General features: G+C 41.0%; 2 protein-coding genes across 2 annotated transcripts in view; both read left to right on the top strand.

The window, feature by feature from the left end:
- The first annotated feature begins 608 nt into the window (after positions 1-608).
- LOC108699560 (E3 ubiquitin-protein ligase TRIM39) lies at positions 609-2,155 on the top strand. Its single transcript, XM_018231646.2, has one exon. The coding sequence runs from the start codon at positions 622-624 to the stop codon at positions 2,044-2,046; it is 1,425 nt and encodes a 474-aa protein (XP_018087135.1). The 5' UTR covers positions 609-621; the 3' UTR covers positions 2,047-2,155.
- A 4,671-nt stretch (positions 2,156-6,826) lies between these two features.
- chp1.L (calcineurin-like EF-hand protein 1 L homeolog) overlaps positions 6,827-22,474 on the top strand; it is a 28,913-nt gene continuing 13,265 nt past the window's right edge. Inside the window, 2 exon segments of the mRNA NM_001091906.1 lie at positions 6,827-6,922; positions 13,170-13,242. Coding sequence (NP_001085375.1) covers positions 6,856-6,922; positions 13,170-13,242 — 140 coding nt within the window. The 5' untranslated portion in view covers positions 6,827-6,855.

Raw genomic sequence — 22,474 nt, forward strand, 5'->3', positions numbered from 1 at the left:
AAAGTTTTTTTTTGGGTACTTCGGCCATCGACTACGACCTTTGACTACGACTTCGATTCGAAGTAAAAATCATTCGACCATCCGATAGTCGAAGTACTGTCTCTTTAAAAAAACTTTGACTACATACTTCGGCAAGGTTAAACCTACTGAGGTGCAATGTTAGCCTATGGGGACCTTCCCCATCACTTTTCTAAGCTTTTTGTGATCGAAGAAAAATCCTTTGATCGATCGTTTAAAATCATTCAAATGGTTTGATTCGAAGGATTTTACCGTTCGATCTAATGATTTTTCCTTCGATCGATCGATCGTAGGATTTGCGGTAAATCCTTCGAATTCGATATTCGAATTCGTAGGATTTTACTTTGAGGGTCGAATTCGAGGGTTTATTAACCCTCGATATTCGACCCTTAGTAAATGTGCCCCATAGTGTTCTATATGGTTAGAGTTGGCATTTTGCCTCTCTAGGAACTGTTAAGGTTTTATAAAAGATAGCAGGAAGTATTGCAGGAAGGATTAACAGGAAGTTGTAGTCCGAGCATTAAACATGCCATATCTTGAATAATAAGGGTGAGCTAAAACAAGAGACCCTTTCAGTTTCATTTCTTTTTCCCGCTTTCAGTGATGGCGGCTGCTGATCTGAGTAATGATCTAACCTGCTCCGTGTGCTTGGAGACTTATAGAGATCCTGTAACGTTGCTGTGTGGGCATAACTTCTGCAAGGACTGCATTGCGAAAACATGGCAAACACAAAAAGATTATTTGGGGGAGGATCCTTCCTGCCCTGAATGCAGACAGACATATAGAAAAGAGCCTACACTAAATAGAAATGTCACGCTGCATAACATAGCAGAGCAGTTCCGTCCTGAGCACACAAAATGCTCTGCACACAATGAGCACCTAAAGTATTACTGCTGTGAGGATGGTGCTTGTATCTGTGAGTCCTGCCGCCAGTTTGGAGATCACAAGGGTCACAGGGTGGAGGGGCTGAATGAAGCATCTGAGAAGCAAAAAGAGAAACTGAGAAATGTTCTGAAGAAATTAACCCCAGAGAGAGGGGAGACAGAGCGACAAGTCCAGAGGCTGCAGGAGTGCAAGAAAGAAGTGGAAGAAAAAGTAGCCGGTGAGAGAGAGAGAGTCACCGCTTTGTTTAAGGACATCAGCGAAAGGTTAAAAGCCCTAGAGAAGCAAAATCTGGATGAAATCTCAAAGCAAGGAACGAAACTTTCACTCCCTTTTACTGATCTGATCCAGCGACTGGATGAAAAAAAGAGTAAGCTGTCAACAAAGATTGATAACATTAAGTATCTGTGCAACATGGCAGATCCACTAACTTTTTTGCCGGCACAGGGATCAGATGTTGCTGCCTTACTTTGTGTTGACAGTGAAGATTATGAGGGCAGAGAGAGAGATGGTCTAAAGGTCCCTGTAGTAGGGGATTTGGATCTGGATCTGATCCCAGATACATTACTTGCAGGCCTAGCTAAAATTATGACTGTTGTAAAAGGATGGAGAATCTATGGGAAGAAGGCTACAAACATGTTAATGGATTTAAACACAACTGGGGATAATGTGCAGGTTTCCAGGGACGGGAAATCTTTATCTTACACAAATACAGACCAGCATTACCCACCAAAACCAGAGAGATTTCACATTTCTCAGGGTTTAAGCTTCACAAGTTTCTCCTCAGGGAGACATTACTGGGAAGTGGAAGGCAGTGAATCAGGTCACTGGAAGGTAGGGGTAGCTTATCCCAGTATAAAGAGGAATGGGGGTGAGTCCTTTCTTGGGGATAATAAGAAGTCCTGGTGTTTGTGCAGATGGGAAAATATCTATTCAGTGACTCACAACAATGAATGGACACATTTGTCTCATGTTCCTACATGTGGGAGAATAAGAATCTCACTGGACTATGAGGCTGGATGTCTGTCCTTTTATGAGCTGAGTGAGTCAGTCAGACACTTGCACACCTTTGCTGGCACCTTTACAGAGTCCCTTCATGCTGCATTCTGGGTTTGGGGAGATACCTGGGTCAGAATCGTTAGTTAGGGCACTAACCACTGCCGTGCCAGAAATACCATTCCTAGGTATGGAAACTGTTATCCAGAATGTTTGGGACCTGGGGTTTCCAGGATACGAGAGCTTTCCGTAATTTAGATCTCCATACTTTGTCTACTAAAGAAATCATTCAAACAATAATTAAACCTAATAGTATTGTTTTGCCTGTAATAAGGATTAATTATATCTTAGTTGGGATCAAGTACAAGGTACTGTTTTATTATTACAGAGAAAAGGGAAATCTTTTTTTAAAAAATTTGAATTGTTTGATTAAAATGGAGTAGTATGGTAGATGGGCTTCCTTTAATTCTGAGCTTTCTGGATAACAGATCCCATACCTGGGCTGTACTGTCCCATTGTGCTGTCTACTGACATGCACAGAGATTGTGGGAGAATGTAACTCCTGGCTATCCCTCACCAATTAGATTTATAGTCTTATTTTTATCAATTAAAGAGAAATATCCATATAAAAGTAATTACTTTTTATGCAGATTGTTAAAGTAAATCTAAATAAAATATTTACTGATTTTATAAGTATAATTGTAGTTTTTTGCTACACAGAGCCATAGGCCATGGCCTGACTGCTTATCCATTTTCTGATCCTTAAAGGAATGGCTCACCTTTAAGTTAACGTTTAAAATTGTATATGTATGCATAGTTGCTAGGGTAATTTGGACCATAGCAAACCGATTGTTAAAATTGCAAACTGGAGAGCTGCTGAATAAAAAGCTACATAACATAAAAACTACAAATAATAAAAAATGAAAACCAATTGCAAATTGTCTTAGTTTATCACCCACTGCATTATATTAAAGTTAATTAAAAAATGAACAACCCCTTCAACACAGATTTATTTTTAAGTCAGGAAAATGTGAAAATGATGTTCTTTATCAAGAAGATCCAAAGTTTCAAAGGACACACAATATTATTAATGTGATGTTATAACTTGCATTGCAATAGCAATGGCATAATGGATTCCCCAACATAAAACACTGTACCGTGTGGTTTGTGCTGGGGATGCAATCAGTGCTCTCACTGTAATATGATGGGGGATGCCTGCACCCACTACTTAGCAATGTGCTGGAGATTCCATTTCTAACTGTTCTTACTTTATTATGTGTTGGCAATGCTATTCCACTGATCATTGCTCTCAATGTATTGTATGATCTGGATGCTATTACTTATTACAGGAAAATCAATTATTCCAATTTTCAGGACCTTTTACCACCACTTCCGTCCAACAAAGCACAGTATCAATAGATCAAAATATAGCAACAAAAAGGTTAGACACCAGTGTACCACATGTTTCGAGCAGGAGCTCTTTTTCAAGAAAAGATAGTACTAAATACTACACTTTGGGGGTTATTTACTAAACCTTGAATTTTTCTGATCAATCTTTTTGGGAGAAAAGCTGAAAAAATTGTACGATTCAGGTTTTCCCTTTTTTGGAGTTTTTTACCGATCCTATTAAACCGAGTTAATTTATTAATAAATAAGACAAAATTTGGTTGAGCTTTTTTATTGGGACAATGAGATAAAACCCCTTTGATAACCCCCTTTGTGATGGGACAGGCTATAAAAGATGGGCATGTCTGTAACAGTTAGGCATGGCTTTCCAGCTTTTCTATGAGTAAATGTCCCTGGTAGACACGAAACGCGTCAGGCCTGGTTCTTAATTATGGAAAATAAAATGTATGCTTTTTTAACCCTTTTACAACCTGACTCCGGTTTTACTACTTCGTGGGTCCAGACTTGTGCCAGCCTCTTTTGAAGTTTTCTGGTGTTTGGCTCCCCTTGCTGAAGGTCTGGGGCTTGTGCACCCGGGCCCAAAGTTTACAGTGGTAAACTCATATAAAACGCTTCTAAACATAGCACGTACTGGTTAAACTATTTGTTCACTTTCCAGATTGGGTATGGTCAAAATGTTGGCACTCTGCTTGCTTTAAAATTCATTCTGCTGCATATGGAAAACTGGGCCACTTAACAGAGAACCAGTTGAATAAAATAATAGAAATAGCATTATGTATAATAATAACATGTTTATTGTTTTGTATCTTCCCAGACTGCAGTGTTTTGGCAAATGCATGTAATCTCAAAGTTCCATGTGCGAAGGTATATAAGTTTACAATTCGCCCATTGTATTCAGTAGAAGTACAGGTATGGGACCTGTTATTCAAAATGCTCGGGACCTGGGGGTTTCTGGATAAGGGGTCTTTCCGTAATTTGGATCTCCATACCTTAAGTCTACAAAAAAATAATTTAAACAATAAATAAACCCAAGTGGATTGTTTCACCTCCAATAGGGATTAATTATATTTTAGTTAGGATCAAGTACAAGGTATTGTTTTAATATTATAGAGAAAAAGGAATCCTTTTAAAATGTGAATTATTTGATTAAAATGGAGTCTATGGAAATGGCCTTCCCACAGTGGCGTAACTACCAGTGGAGCAGGGGGTGCGATTGGGCCAGGGCCCGCACCCTCTCAGGGCCCCCCCGGCAGCTCATGCGCCGCGATTCCCTGCCGTTTTGGGTATACGGAGGGGGGCGGGGGGCCCGGCAGTGCGTCCCGCGCCAGGGCCCGCCCCCTCTAGTTACGTCACTGCCTTCCCATAGATCAGTGCTTTCTGATTTATGGGTTTCCTGATAACGGATCCTATACCTGTATTAATAACAGGGATATACTGTAACAGTCAACTGCGCTGTTACTATCATGGCACTACCCCATATGCAGCCTGATATGTAGAGACCCATTTATCAAAGGTCGAATTTCGAATTTATGTGGATTTTTTTTAAATTTGAATATACTCACAATTCGACTGGGAGGTTATTTAAGAAAGGAAGGCTGGGAAATGATGTGTACGACGAGTGTTTTAAGGCATTTTCTGAAAGGAAGGGAAGTTGGGGCCTCCAAGATCTTTTTCTGCAGTTCCTGATTTTGTCTCAGTTTCTGTTATAGAGTCATATGACTGGAAGGAAGTTGTAACCTCAGATTTGTTTTCATGTACTGTATGTACAAAACAGCAACTGTACAAACTAGAAATTGAGATAAAATCACCTTTTCTCACTACTAATTGAACTAAGCATTGCACATAATTTCCGTGTGTAAATACATTTTTATTTAAAGCTACTTACCACTTAACTCTGTGTGAATATTCAACACCCAATACTCTCAACTATTGTTTTCCAAAAGTGAGCAGTGGTGGCAAGGTGATCTTGATTAAACAACACACACAATTATATTTATGGCTTTACTTTCTTTTATAAGGAAATTCTATAGAGGTTTTTGTGTTTGAATAACCTAATTGTGAATTGAAAGATTAGTTGGTTAACCCTCTTGGTAAATAAAGTGGCTATGTACTAATCTAATTCTCCAGTTTCTCTCTTATTCTTTGCATCCTTTTGTTTCAAGCAAGAGGGGTTCAATGACATGATGGCAGGAGTACATGGTGAATATTTTGTCACCTGATGAAAGCCTGGATTAATCCAAGTGTTTTATGTACTAGGCTTTATTTTAAGTAATATATTTGTCCCTATAAAATTTGTAAAGTAAAGATGGCCTCAGAGGATAGAGTGGCTAGTGCAGAGTATAATACACATCACAAATATTGGAGTGGTACAATTGCCACTTTTCTGGTGGAATTTTTAATGGCCTGTGCAGGGCCGCCATTAGGGGGGCACAGGGGGTACTATCTTACTGGGCCTAAAGGGGGGCCCGGCTGTGCTGCGCTTAAATATAAATATCCGGGCCTCCCTTGACAGTGCCAAAGCCATGCCTAAGCCGCCGAGGTCCCGAACTGATGAAGAGCTGAAGTCCCGAAAAGCTGAAGTCTTGAAGAGCCAAAGTCCCGAAGTGGTGAAAAAACCCTGAAGCCACGAAAGGAGCCAAAGTTGGAGTCCCTAAGCCGCAAAAAGATACAAAGCCACCAAAAGAGCCGAAGCTGAAGTCCCGTAACCGCGAAAATACCCAAAACCATGAAAGGAGCCGAAGTTTAAGTCCTGAAGCCAGGAGTTCAGTTCTACTAAACACTAATGTGTTTTTTTTTTTAATTTTAACACCAATGTATTATTTTAATACTCTATAGGCCCCTGCACCAAGGGGGCTAGGTTGGGTGGGGCCCAGGGGGCTCAGGAAATTTTGTTCTACGGGACCCCGTGATTTCTGCCCTGGGTCTGTGGGAGGGAGAGGGGTGGTGATGTCATAGGGACTGATTGGTGACATCACAGGACTGGGGAAAAAGACAGATAGGGGAAAGACTAAATAACGGAATTTCATTGGGGTATTTGTAACTCAAATGTCTGAAAAGGCCATTGGCCCAGCTACAGTATAAACTGATCAAACACTCATGCCCCACAACAACGTAAAAAACTAAGTAATTTCCAGTAACAGAAACAAACTATTTCTGCAAATGAATGACACGCTGACAATCAAAAACGATGCTCATCAGTTTATGCGTATTCACTTATGGGACAAAAATAACTGCAAAAACAAAATTTCCAATAACCAAGGAATAGAAATGCTCCCAGTATTGTGTGTCTTCGATCAAATAAAGTTTATTGAGGAAAAAAAAACCACACACAGTAGGGGCGTGGCTATAACGTAGGTAAAGTTGCGCTTTCTAGCTCAGCGTGTAAGATTTACTAAAGCCCGCCCTTAAGGAGGCGGAGCGAGTGCTAGGTATAGTAAGGAACGAACTTAACACGTCACGTCTCCGCCCCTTTCCTTAAATACAGAAAGGCCGGCGCTGGTTGCATGTTACAGTCAGGACTGCGCTCTTGGAAGGAAGTCAGAGGAAGAAACAATGGGCTCCAGGGCGTCAACGCTGCTCAGGGATGAGGAGATAGAAGAGATTAAGAAGGAGACGGGTTGTAAGTAATTTTTTCGATTAATGCCCTGTGGACAAACATAACCCTTTGAATGGTTATTTCCCCAGCCACTGAACTACAATTCCCACTGGCTCCCGGTAAGGTTAGACCATTGCATCATGCTGGCGGGGGTAGTTCAGCAATTAGTGGATCTATTAGGATAAGATGACAGGGGGCCTTTAGGCTGTCCGTATTCTCCTCTCTATCCAGTGACTCTAGTTTGTTTCCCCTGCTGATCAGCCCCCATTGCTGGTTATTCTCGAACAGTCATTGAATTACAGGTTAAACCATTAGTGTGTGATCTTATCTCTCTGACTTCAGCTTATGGTGATTATTCTTATTATCTCATTCTCTATAAATGACTTGCTCTCCCTGTGATCTAAATGTGCAGCTGAGATTCAGCAGTGGAGCTAAGTTTCTTCTGTTACATACATTTATTAATGTGGGACAGGGGACCATTGAGTGGCTTGGGGAGAGACAATATTGTTCGTGCAAAATGTGTATTGTGTTGTGCCACACTTCTAAAGATGGGCGTACTTTTTATTGCTCTGCGATGAACGATCTTATAATTTAACGATCGTCTGATTATTTTACCATACGATATGCCACCACGGAGAACGATTATATGAACAGATCTAACCGTATCGTTTGCTTCGTGTACGGACGAGCGTTGTTCAACAAACGAGGAGTGGTGCAGCATTGTCACTGTCTGTAGTATATAGTCCGTTTCTTCTTCCCTGCCCCATGCAGACATATAGATTTATTTCTTGTTATGGCAGAATAAACTTCTTTCACATATGAGGTGATAGGGTGAGATTCCTGCAGTCTGCACCACTTTATTTCTTTATATAGTTACGAATAAAGCTTTCAGCAATGACCGTTAGGGTCCTTCTGTATATGTTCGATGTTCCGTATATGTTCGTTGGCTTGTGCTACAATCCTGACATGCACAAAGCGGGATTTTATACCTGAACGACTTAAAGTTTTAGGGGCACATTTACTTAGCTCAAGTGAAGGATTTGAAGTAAAAAAAACTTAGAATTTCTAAGTTTTTTTTTTTTTTTGTTTTTTTTTTTTTTGAGTATTACGACTTCAAATCGAACGATTCGAACTAAAAATTGTTCGACTTTTCGACCAGTCGATAGTCAAAGTACTGTCTCAAAAAAAAACTTTGACTACCTACTTCGCCACTTAAAACCTACCGAGCACCAATGTTAGCCTATGGGGACCTTCCCCATAAGCTTTCTAAGCAATTTCTGATCGAAGGAAAATCGTTCGATTGATGAATTAAAATCCTTCGAATCGTTTGATTATAAGGATTTAATCGTTCGGTCGTGGTAAATCCTTCGACTTCGATAGTTGAAGGATTTTACTTCGATGGTTGAATATCGAGGGTTAATTAACCCTCGATATTCGACCCTTCGTAAATGTGCCCCTTAAACTCATCCGATCAATTTTGCAAACTATAATGTCGAGATGATCGTTCGTCCAATGGTCGTTCGTACACCATCAACCATCATATAGGTTATCGATATTATCGCAACGTTTTGGAATTGTTTGGAAGTAAAAAAATTTGTCCGTGTATGGCCACCTTAAGGGTAAGGGCAGATTAGGAGAGAATAGTTGCCCCGGCGACAAATCTCCTCTTCTTCGGGGCGACAATCTCCCTGAACTACCTTCCCGCCGGCTAAAATGAAAAATCGTCAGCGGGCTGGCAATCGCGGTTCTTCGTTTTCCGAAGTCGCCCAAAGCTTCGACGGGAAGGTAGGGGAAGGCAGTTTGGGGAGATTGTCGCAGGGGCAACTAATCTCCCCCAATCTGCTCTTACCTTTAGGGCACTGGCATACCTGGAGATTAATCACTAGCGATAAATCTCTGCTTCTGCTGGCGACTAATCTCCTGAAATCTCCAGTGTTCTGTTTGTATTGATTTTGGGAGACTGAAGTGTGGGTTTTACCACCAGCGATTTACATTATTGTCTATGGAAAAGCTTTTACTGGAGATTACAGATTAGTCGCCTGCAGAAGCAGAGATTTATCACTAGCGATTAATCTCCAGGTTCTTGCATCACAGGCCCCAAAATCTGGCCCTGCTAAATCATAAATGTCAATATTCCAGCACCAGTAAAAAGTCTCCTTCACCCCAACAGGATTTATAACTAATTTACAGTCTAGCTGCAAAATATAAATTATTGTTTCTTGTTTGTGTACAGCCCTCTTCTGCCTGTCTGCACTTGAACATAGAGTTGGAACAGACTGCTTGCCTATAGTACATACTTAACTTTCAGAGCTATCGGTGCAGTTCAGATGTATTTTTGTCTGCAAGATGTTGCACCAGTTGTTTTAGCATCTTTCTACTCGCGATAGGCAAATGTAAATGCAAAGGTATTGAGTTCAGGAGGGAGCATCATCCCTGCACCTAAAACCAGGGGACACAACACGCTTTTGGACAGAGGAAAAGAGGAAGGCTGCATTTTTTTATAGAATGTCTGATAAATACTTGAAATAGTCTTACAGTATATGAGGTGGGGATTTGGTAAAGGAAACAGGTGATATATAGCATTAAAGGGCTTAAAACAAAAATACAGTAAAGCATTTAAGGGTACGGCTCATGGGTGTCGTTCCACCACACGAAAACATGAATGGAAATCAATCCCATACTCTATGGGAAAGGCATTTCTATATTTAAAAACTTTAGGGTTTCCGTTTAATGGGTCCCATCTGAGTCTACATCAGCTCTGAATGCAGGAAAAAATGTGCTTGATCAAGAGGCTGCATGTTTACAACTGTACCTTTATATGTGAGACTAAGGGTAGGACTACATGGATGTTTTTGCCGCAATTCGACGCGCTGCGACAAAAAAAAAGCATGCGACAAATCAAATGCGACGGAAATGAGGTGAGCGATATAAATATCGGATGAATCAGTCATGTCGCGTCGGATCAACGCTGCTACTTTCTATCTCTTACCTTATTTCCGTTGCATGCGTTTTGTCGCAGCGCGTCAGCACACAGAAAACGTCTATGTAGTCCTACCCTAAAACATGCAATTCCATTTGTAAACTGAATATCTAGACTTCAGCACATGCAATTTTTAAAGGAAACCCTGTATGAGTTCACTAATCATGTGGAGTTTTCTTCCGAAATGCAGAAGCAATCTTAAACTGGCCCTTAATGTGGGTTTATCCATGAATTAATTGGCAACCCTGTTAGTCATAAATATTTTGCGCATGTACACCCGTACAGTATATATAAACGTAGGCATGTGTTGTACACACCGTTCGCTAGAAATAACCGCAAACGTGTGACCTTATAGATGGGTCAGTGACCCCCCATTTGAAAGCTGAAAAGAGTCAGAAGAAGGCAAATAATTGAACTATAAAAACTTAATAATGAAGACCAATTGAAAAGTTGCTTAGAATTGACCATTCTATAACATACTAAAAGAGAGATGAAGCACCCCTTTTAATGGAATGTAACCCCATTTTAACAGTTCATCTCAGCAACCCACCTGACCTGTCTAAATCTTTGGCCCCTAGATGGAGACTGGCAAAGTAGCCTTTTTCTCAAAGTGGGGAAAAATTTCCTAGCAATGCTCTTCCTTGTTTTTTGCTGAGAAGTTTCCCATCTGGCCTTGGCCTGTACTTATTTCCTGTATTAACCTTTGATATGGGATTGTTCCTTGATTGGAACTGTTTCTCAATATTGGCTTCTCGCATTACTTTTGTTCCCAGCAGCATTAAAACAAGAGATTTAAGTAATTGTTAGATGGTATATTGTATTCAGTATTGATTTTTATTTTCTTTCTGCAAAGGTGTAACTCATTTTTCTTTTCTATTTGCAGTTTGATTATTTGATCAATTCTGTATTTTTGCCCTTTGCGAATGATGCAATATATTTAATCATATATTTTAATCATTTTAGCCATACACAGGCAAATATTGTCTGCTGATTGCTACTCCTGACCAATTATTCACTAATTGAGCTGGCCATAGATGCAAAAATCAAGGTTTCGTACGATTTTCGGACCGTGTGTGGAGAGTCCCGACATTTTTCGTCCTGCGGAGATCGGACAGGTTAAAAGATTTCTGTCGGCTGCCGATAATATCTCTGCGTGTATTGCCGATCGTACGATTTTCAGTGGGAGACTGTCACTAGCTTTGGTCGGACATAGATATCGTACGATTGCTGTCAGGGGCAGAACATCGGCTGATCTGTTCTTTTCTACTTTATTTGATTGGAATGGTTAGTGGCAGGTCGGGAGATGGGAAAGTCTTTGCGTCTATGGCCAGCTTTAGTCACGGATCTGTTTTAGGGTAGGGACACACTGGGCGATTTGGGGAGATTTAGTCGCCTGGCGACTAATCGCCGCGACTTTTCTCCCCGAATGCCTCCCCTCATTCTGCGCCTGGCTAAAATGAAAAATCGCCTGTGCTAATCACACTCGGCGATTCGTTTTCCGAAATCGCCCGAAGTTGCCTCACGAGGAAACTTCGGGCGACTTCGGAAAACGAATCGCCGCGTGTGATTAGCTCAGGCGATTTTTCATTTTAGCCAGGCGCAGAGCGAGGGGAGGCATTCGGGGAAGATTGGTCGTGGAAAGTCGCGGCGATTAGTCGCCAGGCGACTAAATCTCCCCAAATCGCCCAGTGTGTCCCTACCCTTAGGGTTTAGCCAGAAATCTATGAGATGGCTTTCAAACAAGTACCCAATAGTACTATATATGCATTGTGCTCTGATCTGCTCTGATAAGCCTGATATGTCTAATATCCACTAATGTGACCATCTCTCAAACAAGGGTATCTTTGCATGTGTAGGTATCTGATCAAGTCACAGAATAAGTTACCGTGTCCTTTTATAAGGCAGGGAAATCGTTTCTTTCAACGCTATTAATGTTCTTACTATGGAGCAGCGATTTCCAAATTTTGAGACCAAATCTGAGGAAATCCAGCCTAGTTTGGGTAGAATTTTGGTAAAATGTCGTGTTTTTTTTAATTTATTTTTTTTGGTCTTTTAGATACTTCAGGAAACTCCTCATTCAATATGAATTTAGATCTTGTGAAGCATGCTTTTTGCCTATTGTTTTAATTGGTGGGAAAAAATTGTTTTTATTTCTAAACAGGGCAAACAAGGAGACTGAAACTACTTCATTATTGTTCCTTGTATGTTGGGCAAAGCACTATTCAATGAACATGTTGAACAAGGGAGTGTACTGCTCCTGTAAAGATACCGTACATACCTGAAAGCACCTTTGATAAAAATAAGCACAATAAACAGGACTTGTTTTGAAAATGCATTCTTTTCATTTAAAAAATAAAAAATTTTCTTAAAGCACTAATTGAATTTTTTTCTTCATTGAACTTCCTTTATAATTTGTTCAGAAATCCTAATCTATCTTTGAACAAACTTTCCCCTCCCTTCCCAAAGCTGCAGCATTTGAGCAACCCATTATCAGAGAGGTTCTCCATGGACTGGTAATTAGTTGCTTCTAATTTGCTTGGCAGAACCAGGAGGTGCTAAAGCAAAACTGGTTTCATTTTCTTTAGTGCCAAAAATACCAAACGCCCAACATATTTCCTAACTTAAACAAGAGGCAAAAAGTATGTTCAGCATATCATTTGGGCACTTATGTAGATATTAGGGGGGAAACAGTGTTTCATTTTCTATATATTATTGAACTGTGGCTATGCTTGCAACTCTCCAAAAAAAAAAAAAAAGTTGAAGGGGGTGTATGTGTGTTTATTTATTTATTTCCCCCACCCTCCTGGCAGTAGTCCATGTACTTTATCCCTCACCTATAATATTGACTGGGAGTTAAATATTTGAGTTCAGTTTCAGTTCTTACTGTAAGAAGGGTCTGTCTTTGACCATGGGGGAAACCCATCCACAGGTATGGCCCTTTAAGAGAGCTAATGGATGTAAACATTCCCAAAATCTCCTCCCTATATCTTAGTATGACATCTTCTAATACCCTGGCTGCCATGTGAGAGATAGATAATTAGCCCAGAGCATGGAATGTGTTGGACAGCACTGCTCTAGGTGATTGGAAACATGTACACATTGATTAGTTGCTGCGAGTTTCTATCGTTGAGGAAACTTCTCACTTGCTTTATAAAGTTTTGTCATATTGAGATTTCTTTCTTTAAGATCTGAAGTAAAAATATAAATGCATTTTGCCATGACACCATCATATTTGCGTTTCATAGTCTTGCCACGATTACATACTTAACTTTTTTTTCATTCTCTCTGTAGTTTCTCACAGCCAGATAACTCGATTGTACAGTCGGTTCACAAGCCTGGATAAAGGAGAGAATGGGACTTTGAGGTGAGTATCATAGGATTGGCAGGGTTTCATTGTTTGGTCTGTAAATACACACACACCTTTTAGATCATGCACAGTTTGATTTGGATTTTATGTATTGGAACAGTTGGATCTGCTGATGGGCTTTTGTTTCAATGCTGTTCGAAAATTCACATTTGGAGGCACATTTATCAAAAGTCGACTTTATGTGAGTTTCTTTAAACTCCCATAAACTCGAAATATATTAATAAAATAACATTTTCTGAGCTAGGATGAGTTGAATCGAATTTGATTCGAATTAGAAAAATTCTGAAAAAAAACTTGACTGTCAGGATGGCTACAAACATCACCACATTGATCCTTGGACCTCTCCTATTGACTTGTACAGCAATTCGGCAGGCTTAAGGTGGCGAATAGTTGAATTTGAGTTCTTAAAGGGTCAGATTATCGAAAATCAAATTTGAGTTTGGATAATTCACAATTCAAATTTGATTGCTTTGACCAATATAAAAATTAGAATTTTCACTCCGACCCTTAATAAATCTGCCCCATAAACTCTCCTGAATGGCAACTGCTCTGCAGCTGTCTTGGCACTACCGGTATGGGATCTGTTAGCCAGAAGCCCATTATGCAGAGAGCCCCAAGTTCTGGGAAGTCCATAGACCATTTTAAGCAAATTTTTATTTATTTTTTTCTCTGTAATAATGAAATTGTACATTATACTTGATGGTAACAATGCTGCATGAATCCATATTGGCGGTAAAACACTCCTATTGGGTTGGTTTAACATTTATAATATTTTTAGCAGCCTTAAGGTATGGAGATGCAAATTACAGAAGGATCTGTTATCCAGAAAACCCTAGCATTCTGGATAATTCATGTATAAATCTTTATAACAAGCATTCGATTGTCAGGGACTGCACCGAGTTGTAATCCAGCAACACTTCCGATGCAAACCTCAAAATAAAATTTTGACTCATGGGGGGGGGAATACATTTATTAAATCATTTTTGTGTTTTAACGTTATTTGTAAATGAAAGCAGTATTCGCGAGCCCCTTTCAGTGCAGCTGGTTCGGTCTCTTGAAACCATGCAACTGAATTCAACCTTTTATGTATCTTTGGAGCCGGTTCTTCAGGTCTGGACTGGGAGTCAAAATAGGCCCTGGCATTCCAATAATAGAGAGTTTAATGGAAATCAATAAAAATTATAATACGGAAAAAGACATTTTATCTTAGTTGGGACCAAGTAAAAGGTGCACTTTTATTATTACAAAGAAAAGGGAATTTGTTTTTAAAAATTAGGATTATCTGGATAAAATGGAGTGTATGAGAGCTTTCTGGATAGCTGATACTATACCTCCAATTGTACAATGTTTCATTATCCAAAATCTTATTTTGGTGTTTACATTCTCTTTATTAGACCAATACAAGTGCATTTAAAGCTAAAGAATGGGAGTCCCTTCAGTTTACTCTCTGGGAAGCTGAAACAATAATATCACTATAGCAAAACATCGGTTGGGCAATAGCTGCTCCTTAAATATTGCGCTCCGTGTATCTTATTACAGACTGGCAACTATAGAGTTAATAACCAATACCCCTGCTTACCTGGTCTAGGGACGGTACATGTGCAGAGCTGCTTCAGTCTGGTTCCACTCCAGTCTGTGCCGTGTGAGGAGTTGAAAATTAAACCTGTAAAACTTGCACATAAAACTTTAATGAACACAGGTACAATTAAGCACCACATTTCATGCCTGTGGTTTTGGTTTGGGTATTTATATCTTTATTGCTCCAAGAAACTTATCTGTATTGTTTGTCCTAACACATTTTATTCCCCAGATGTTGCAGGCCTCCGCATCACAACATGGAACGAAAGTTGTAGTTCTGCATCCAAAAACAATGTCAACACAACTTCATAGCAGCTCTAATCAGGGCAACTTTATTGTGTTTGAGGACCCTGGGTGGGTCTGAGGCCTTTCTCAAAAAAAAAAAAAAAAAAAAAAATCAGTACCCTTATTCCGAAATGTATATGTATACTATACAGGTATCGGAGCCGTTATCCTCAAAACTCAGAATTACGGAAAGTCCGTCTCCCATCGACTCCATTTTATCCAAATAATCCATACTTTTCTAAATTATTTCCTTTTTCTCTGTTATAATAAAACAGTAGCTTGTACTTGTTCCAAACTAAGATATAATTAATCCTTGTTGGAAGCAAAACCAGCCTATTGGGTTTATTTAATGTTTACACGATTTCTAGGAGATTCGAGGTGGCCATACATGAGCTGAGAAAAGCTGACAATTAGCAGCTGATTGGCCAGTGTATGGGGCCCTCCCACAGGCTTCCGTGATCGATATCTGGCTGAAAATCGGTTGAGGTTCGGGCAGGTGGGGCTCTCAACTCCATCGCCTGCATTCCTGGCCTTGTGATCTGATCATTGGGGCCCATGATTGGATCAGCCCAATATCTCCAACTCAAGGTGGGCATATTGGTGCAAGATCTGCCCATGTATGGCCACCTTTAGGACATGAGGATCCAAATTACAGAAAGCTCTGTTACGTGGAAAACCTCAGGTCCCAAGTATTCTGGATAACTGTATTAAATCGATACTGACACGTTCCTAAAAAAATCATAGGAGCGTGTCAGTATCAAGTAGTTGCGGCACCCTTTATAGTTCCCCTCAAAGCAGCTCCGCAAACCTTTGTGCAGGCGATCCATTGCCACTACTAACTGATCTTCTGCCTTGTTTCCTTGAGGCTGGGCGCGGAGTGATCCTTCCATAGGCTGAAGTCCTGTTTGTTTATTCGTAATTAGTCTATGGAAGGATCGCGCCGCCCCCAGCCCAGCATCACTGAAACGGCACAGAAGGTCTTTTAGCAGTGTCGGAGGGTCCGGTTATCGCAGGTTTGCAGGACTGGGGCCGGCTTTGACGGGAACTATTCTGGGTGCAGCATTTACTTGATACTGACCCGTTTCTATGATTTTTATAGGAACGTGTCCGTATCGCTTTAAGATATTAGGGCCATCTGCTAGAAAAAATATGTCTTCTAAACTTGATGACTTTTTAAAAGAAATTTTGTTTATTTTGTAGGTATCTTTATAATAATGTTGAGTCTGTTGCTTTATTAAGTTACTGTAGATGAAATTGTAATGATGGGCTCCATGCCCTGGTAGGATTTGTGCATTTACACTTTAATTAGTTGTGCATTTACACTTTAATTTTGTTGTAGGCTTTATTAAAGGGGTTGTTCACCTTTAAATTAACTTTTGCCATGTTGTAGAGAGTGATATTATGAGACAACTTGCAATTTGTTTTCATCTTTTATTACTTGTGGCTCTTGTGTTTTAGCTTTTTATTGAGCGGCTCTCCAGTTTGCGATTTCAGCTATTTGGTTGCTAGGATCCAACAAATCCTAGCAACCACACATTGCTTTAAATGAGAGACTGGAATATGAATAGGTGAGGGCCTGAATAGAAAGATGAGTAATAAAAAGTAGCAGTTACAATATATTTGTAGCCTTTTAGAGCATTTTTTGTTTTAAATGGGGTCCGTGACCCCTATTTGAAAGCTGGTATTGGTCATAAGAAGGCTAATAATTCAAAAACAATAAATAATGAAGACCAATTGAAAAGTAGTTTAGAATTGGTCATTTCATAACATTTTAAATGTGATGTAAAAAAAATACAATTACTCGCTAGCATCCCTTGATGCCACCAAGGCATTCGACTCAGTTGAGTGGTCCTATTTATGGAAGGTGTTGGAGAACTTTGGAATAGGCCGCACCTTCATAAATTGGATTCAGCTGCTCCACCAATCCCCATCTGCCCGCATCCAGGTAAATAACACCCTCTCTAGAGCATTCCCCTTATCTCGAGGCACTAGGCAGGGATGCCCGCTTTCCCCACTGCAGTTTGCTCTGGCAATAGAGCCATTGGCCATAATGATACGTCAAACTCCTAATGTGATTGGGCTTAAGTATGGTAGGTTGGAAGAAAAGACAGCCCTATATGCAGATGACATTTTGTTGTTCTTAGCAGACCCCGAAAATTCTTTGCGCAAGGCGCTGGAACTGATTGATCATTTTGGCACTTTTAGTGGCCTCTTGATAAACAAAGACAAATCTACTCTCTTTTCTATTGATGCGCCCCGTACTGAAGGTGTGAATTTGGGTCTGAAATGGGTGTCCAAGTTTAAATACTTGGGGATCGTCATATCTAACAAGCTTGATGAATATGTGGCGGATAATATTGATCCAGTGACACACTCATTTAAAACCAAAGCAGGTCAATGGGAGCGCCTCCCACTCACGGTATGGGGCAGAGTGAATCTATTTAAAATGATTGTTTTGCCTAAATATCTGTATGTGATGCAACATGCCCCAGTGTGGATTGTCCCTCCAGTCCACAAACACATAGATACTATTTTACTTCCCTTTATATGGGCTCACAAATCCCCTAGGATCAGCAAGCTCTCGCTCATGGCCCCTCAGGAACAGGGAGGCCTTGCCCTTCCGCACCTTTGCTACTATTACTATGCCTCACAGTTGATGTTTATACATAATTGGCTTTGCCCTGACCCTGAGAATACGTTGACTGCACTTCATGCCTCTGTTGCTGGCTCCCTGGAGGCTATTAGGAATGCCCCGTACCGGAGGCGCAAGGACAGCCCCGAACTGCCGCCAGTGCTGTCCATCCCGCAAAAGATATGGGCTATAGTTCACAAATTGCTGACCCATAGTAGTCCCCTGCCCTCGCCATATGCTCCACTATGGAGGAACTCAAACCTCCCACACTTCTCTTTTTTACCTGACTTTCACTACTGGCCCAAATTGGGGATTCAACACTTAAATGATTTGCTGCTCACTGATTCCTTACCTACTCTGGCCCAACTCAAGGAGAAGCTACACCACCCCACGATCCAACTGTACCGATATTTCCAATTGCGACATGCATTTATGTCCCAGTTTGGCTCACAGTCAATCTCTACTGTGGTTCCACAATATGAACGCAGACTATGGGACCCTAGCCCCAAAAAATTAGTATCAGACCTCTACAAGTCTCTGATCTCTGCCCTTGGCAGCCCATTTGGGAAGGTAATGAGTAAGTGGGTTGTGGATCTACCTCACTTAGATGATGCAATGTGGGAGGATGCAGTTGAGGGAGTCTATGATTTTCTGATCTCCACTAGGGATAAAATGGTCCAGTACCGAATAATGCATAGGTCCTACATCACCCCACTGAGGCTCAAAAAGATAGGCAGAAACCCTGATGCCAACTGCCCCAAATGTCAGGCCCCAGATACTGGGTTCTTCCACCTGCTGTGGGCTTGCCCCCTAGTTCATGAATACTGGACCAAAGTGGTAAAATATCTTTCGGAGCAACTCCTCCTGCCGGGAGTGGTAACTCCAGAGATATGCCTCCTAGGACTTGTTGATGTTCCCCTGAATAAAACCAGGATATTGTTAAAGTCAGTGTATTTCTATGCAAAGAAACTTGTCGCGATGAAGTGGATGAGTCCCCAAGCGCCTACAGTCAAACAATGGGTTCAATTGATAAACAGTAAACTGCCTGTCATCAAACTCACTTATATGGCCAGAAAGTGTCCCCAAAAGTTTGAAAAGGTTTGGGATCCTTGGCTAGATGCCAACCCAGACTCAGCCCCCTAGGGTTGAAGGCTCTTACTATTCTTCTGTCTGGAGTGTCTCTCCTCTCCCATCCCGTGCCCCTACAATCTGCCTCTGCTAATTGTCAAGATGTTTTGATGTATATCTGCTCCTGAATTGCTGTCGCCAAGCTGTACGTGTTTTGTTGTGTACTGTCTTGTTGTGTTATAAAAGCAAAAATAAAAACCTTTAAAAAAAAAAATACAATTCCTTTAATGGGTCCACTGTCTAAAAATAGACATCTTCAATATACTTCCATAAAAAATTCTGTACCTTTTTTATAAAAACCATGATTTTCTGCGCTCCAGCTCCCCCTTCTCTCTATGCACACAGACTTCAGCCTGCATGAATTCCTCAACACGGCGGGCCGGGCCCTCGGCTGCTTTACTTCAAGATAAGAGAAACTTTGGGTTAATTTATCTTTTCGTTCCTAAAGCTGACCTCCGTGACCACTCCACGCGCTTTCCCTGACATTATGGAACTCTGAGGAGGGGAGATTGTTTTGAAGTAAAGCTGAAGTCTGTGTGCATAGAGAGAAGGGGGAGCTGGAGCGCAGAAAATAATTTTTTTAATGAAAAAGGTACAGAATTTTTTTTATTGAAGTATATTGCAGATAGGTTTATTTTTAGACAGTGGACCCATTAAAGGAATTTTATTTTTTGATTTTACATCCCCCTTTAAAGGAGAATCAAAGCTACCAAAGCAGTTTATTGCCAATAGATTAGCCACAATAGTGCAAGCTATAAGAATATATTTATTCTGTAGAATGTTTTACCGTTCCTGTTTAGGATAGCAGCTGCAATATTAGCTTGGTGTAACATCACTTCCTGCTTGAGTCTCTCCCTGCTCACTCGTAGCTCTGAGCTCAGATTACAGCAGGGAGGGGGAAAAAGGGAGAGATGAGCAAACTGAACATGCCCTAGCCCTGGAGGTTTAAGCTAAAAACAGGAAGTCTGATACAGAAGCCCATGAGTACACCATAGAAGGAAAGAAATGCAGTGTTTCTTTTGACAGGGGACTCGGAGCAGCATTACTTTGAGGGTTTACTGGTGTATTTATATAGACCTGATAAAGCTTACCTAATTTTAGCCTTTCCTTCTGCTTTAAGAGTTAACTTGAAGGTGAACCTCCCTTTAAAGGAGAACCAAACCCTTAATTATAAAAAGCCCTACCCCCCGGTAAATGCCCTTGCCTCTTCGCTTACCCCTCGGTGCAGATTCTGTGCAGCGGAGTTCACGGGTGCCATCTTCTCTCCGGGAAGAGAGAGTGGCGTACCGGCGCATGCACAGTTGGAGCAATCCTCTGGTTCGCAGCAACTTTGCATGCGCCAAAAGTGACAAAAAGACACGAATATTACCGAAGAGAAGAAGATGGCGTCCATGAACTCCGCTGCACAGAATCTGCACCGAGGGGTAAGTAAAGAGGTAGGGGCATTTACTGGGGGTAACACCTAGACTGGGGGGGGGGAGCAGGGAGGGGGTAGGGGTTTTTATAATTAAGGGTTTAGTTCTCCTTTAAGGCTATAGCATTTGTCAGGAGGTGGATTTCTAACCTAAACCCCAATCCACAAAGCAAGCTTGTTTGCATGCAGTGCATTTTGTTGGCACTTTAACAAAGCACTTTTTTAATAAGCATTCAATTTGACACACAGCTCTGCCAGACACTTGTGTTTACTTGCTCTTAATTAGATGGAAGCCATCCATTCAGCTCATTATGGGGAGAATGTACTGACTGGTGCAACAACTGATCACCAGCGGTGCAAGTGATTTGTCCATTTTCATTTGGACTGGCAGCCTATAGGAGGCTCTGTTTGGCAGTACACATGGATTTTATGCAACCAAAACACATCGTCAAGCTCAGAATTTAAAAATAAGCATCTGCTTAGAAGCTAATGGGAGCAACATGTTGCTTTCAAGCCACTGGTTGGGGATCACTGATGCAGAGAGTGATATTCTGATACAATTTGTAATTGGTTTTCATTTTTTATTATTTGTGGTTTTTCAGTTATTTAGCTCTCAAATTTATAATTTCAGCAGTCTGGTTGCTAGGGTCCAAATTACCCTAGCAACCATGCATTGATATTAATAAGAGACTGGAATATAAATAGGAGAGGGTCTGACTAGAAAGATGTGTAATTAAAAATAGCAATGAAAATTGATGTGTGGCTCTATAGAGCAACTGTTTTTAGATGGGGTCAGTGACCCCCTTTTGAAATCTGGAAAGAGTTAGAAGAAGAAGAAGAAGAAGAAGAAGAAGATGAAGGCAAATAATGAAAAAAAACTGTAAAAGATAAATAATGAAAGCCAATTGAACAGTTGCTTGGAATTGGCCATTCTATAACATACTAAAAGTTTAACTTCAAGGTTAACCTACCCGTTTATCAGTCCCAGAGGCTGTTGAGTTAACTTTTAGTATGTTATAGAATGGCTGTCGTCATTTAATTTTTTTTATAGTTTAATTATTATATTTTTTCCAGCTTTCCAATGGGGATCACTGACCCCAACTTAAATAAAATGCTCTGTAAGGCTACAGATTTACTATTATTGCTACTTTCTATTACTGTTGCTGTTCTGTTTAGGACCTCTCCTATTCATATTCCAGTCTCTTATTCAAATCATTGCATGGTCACTTGGGTAATTTTAACCTTAGCAACCAGATTGAAATAGGAGAACTGCTGACTTAAAAGCTAAATAACAAACAAAAAAAAAAAACACAAAATAAAAAATGAAAACAAATTGCCTCAGAATATCACGCGCTACCCGACCCGAGCCCGACTTCCGGGTTCCTTTTTATAGACCTGCGCCTCCCTGCTGATGTCACAAAAGGGGTGGGGTGAGCAGGGGCGCGGCTATAAAACCGGAAGCCGTCCGTGTAAGCGGGCAGGGAGAGCAGGAGGAAAAGCATGACCCAGACCCACCTGCAAATGGGGGTCTGAGGTCGGCCCTAACCCGACCGACCCATGGGTTAGAGTCCTGAAGCGGGTTGGTTACCTGCAAAAACCTGCGGTACCCTGCGGGTTGTGTGTAGAAGTTCCAGGTGTGGGTATAGATGCGGTTCTTCGGGTCGGCCACGAGTCTTCTCAATATTGATATTTACTCCTTTTTCTGGTCACATCTACTTCCGATGATGTCACTTCCGGTTTACAGTGACGGCACTTCCTGATTCGTGATGGTCCGGGTTGCGGATAAGGTACTTGTGGGTTGGGTAGCGGGTCCAAGCAGGTAAAAATGCGGGTTTGGGTTGCGGGTACAGGTTGGGTCCCAAAAAATGGACCCCGTGCAGGACTCTATACATCATACTAAACGTTAATTTAAAGGTGAGCAACCCCTTTAAAATGTCCTCCCCTAGATAAGCAAGTAGCTGTCTGGGCATTTTGCATTCTCCAAGTCTGCAAATCACAAACCGTCTCAAACAACGTTGGTGTAGGCCATGAAGGGGTACTGGCTGTGTCCAGGCAAAAGGCATTTGAATCATCCACTCTCGTGCAAGAATCAAAATGGCCGATCACCATTGAAAGTTCCCCTGAGGATGTCTGTTCTACATTTCCTTTTGTTGTTTCAGCCCAAAGCCTTAGGCAGAACATCCAGTGCTGGA

Source organism: Xenopus laevis, chromosome 8L (assembly GCF_017654675.1).
Source record: "Xenopus laevis strain J_2021 chromosome 8L, Xenopus_laevis_v10.1, whole genome shotgun sequence".
NCBI classification, from domain to species: domain Eukaryota; kingdom Metazoa; phylum Chordata; class Amphibia; order Anura; family Pipidae; genus Xenopus; species Xenopus laevis.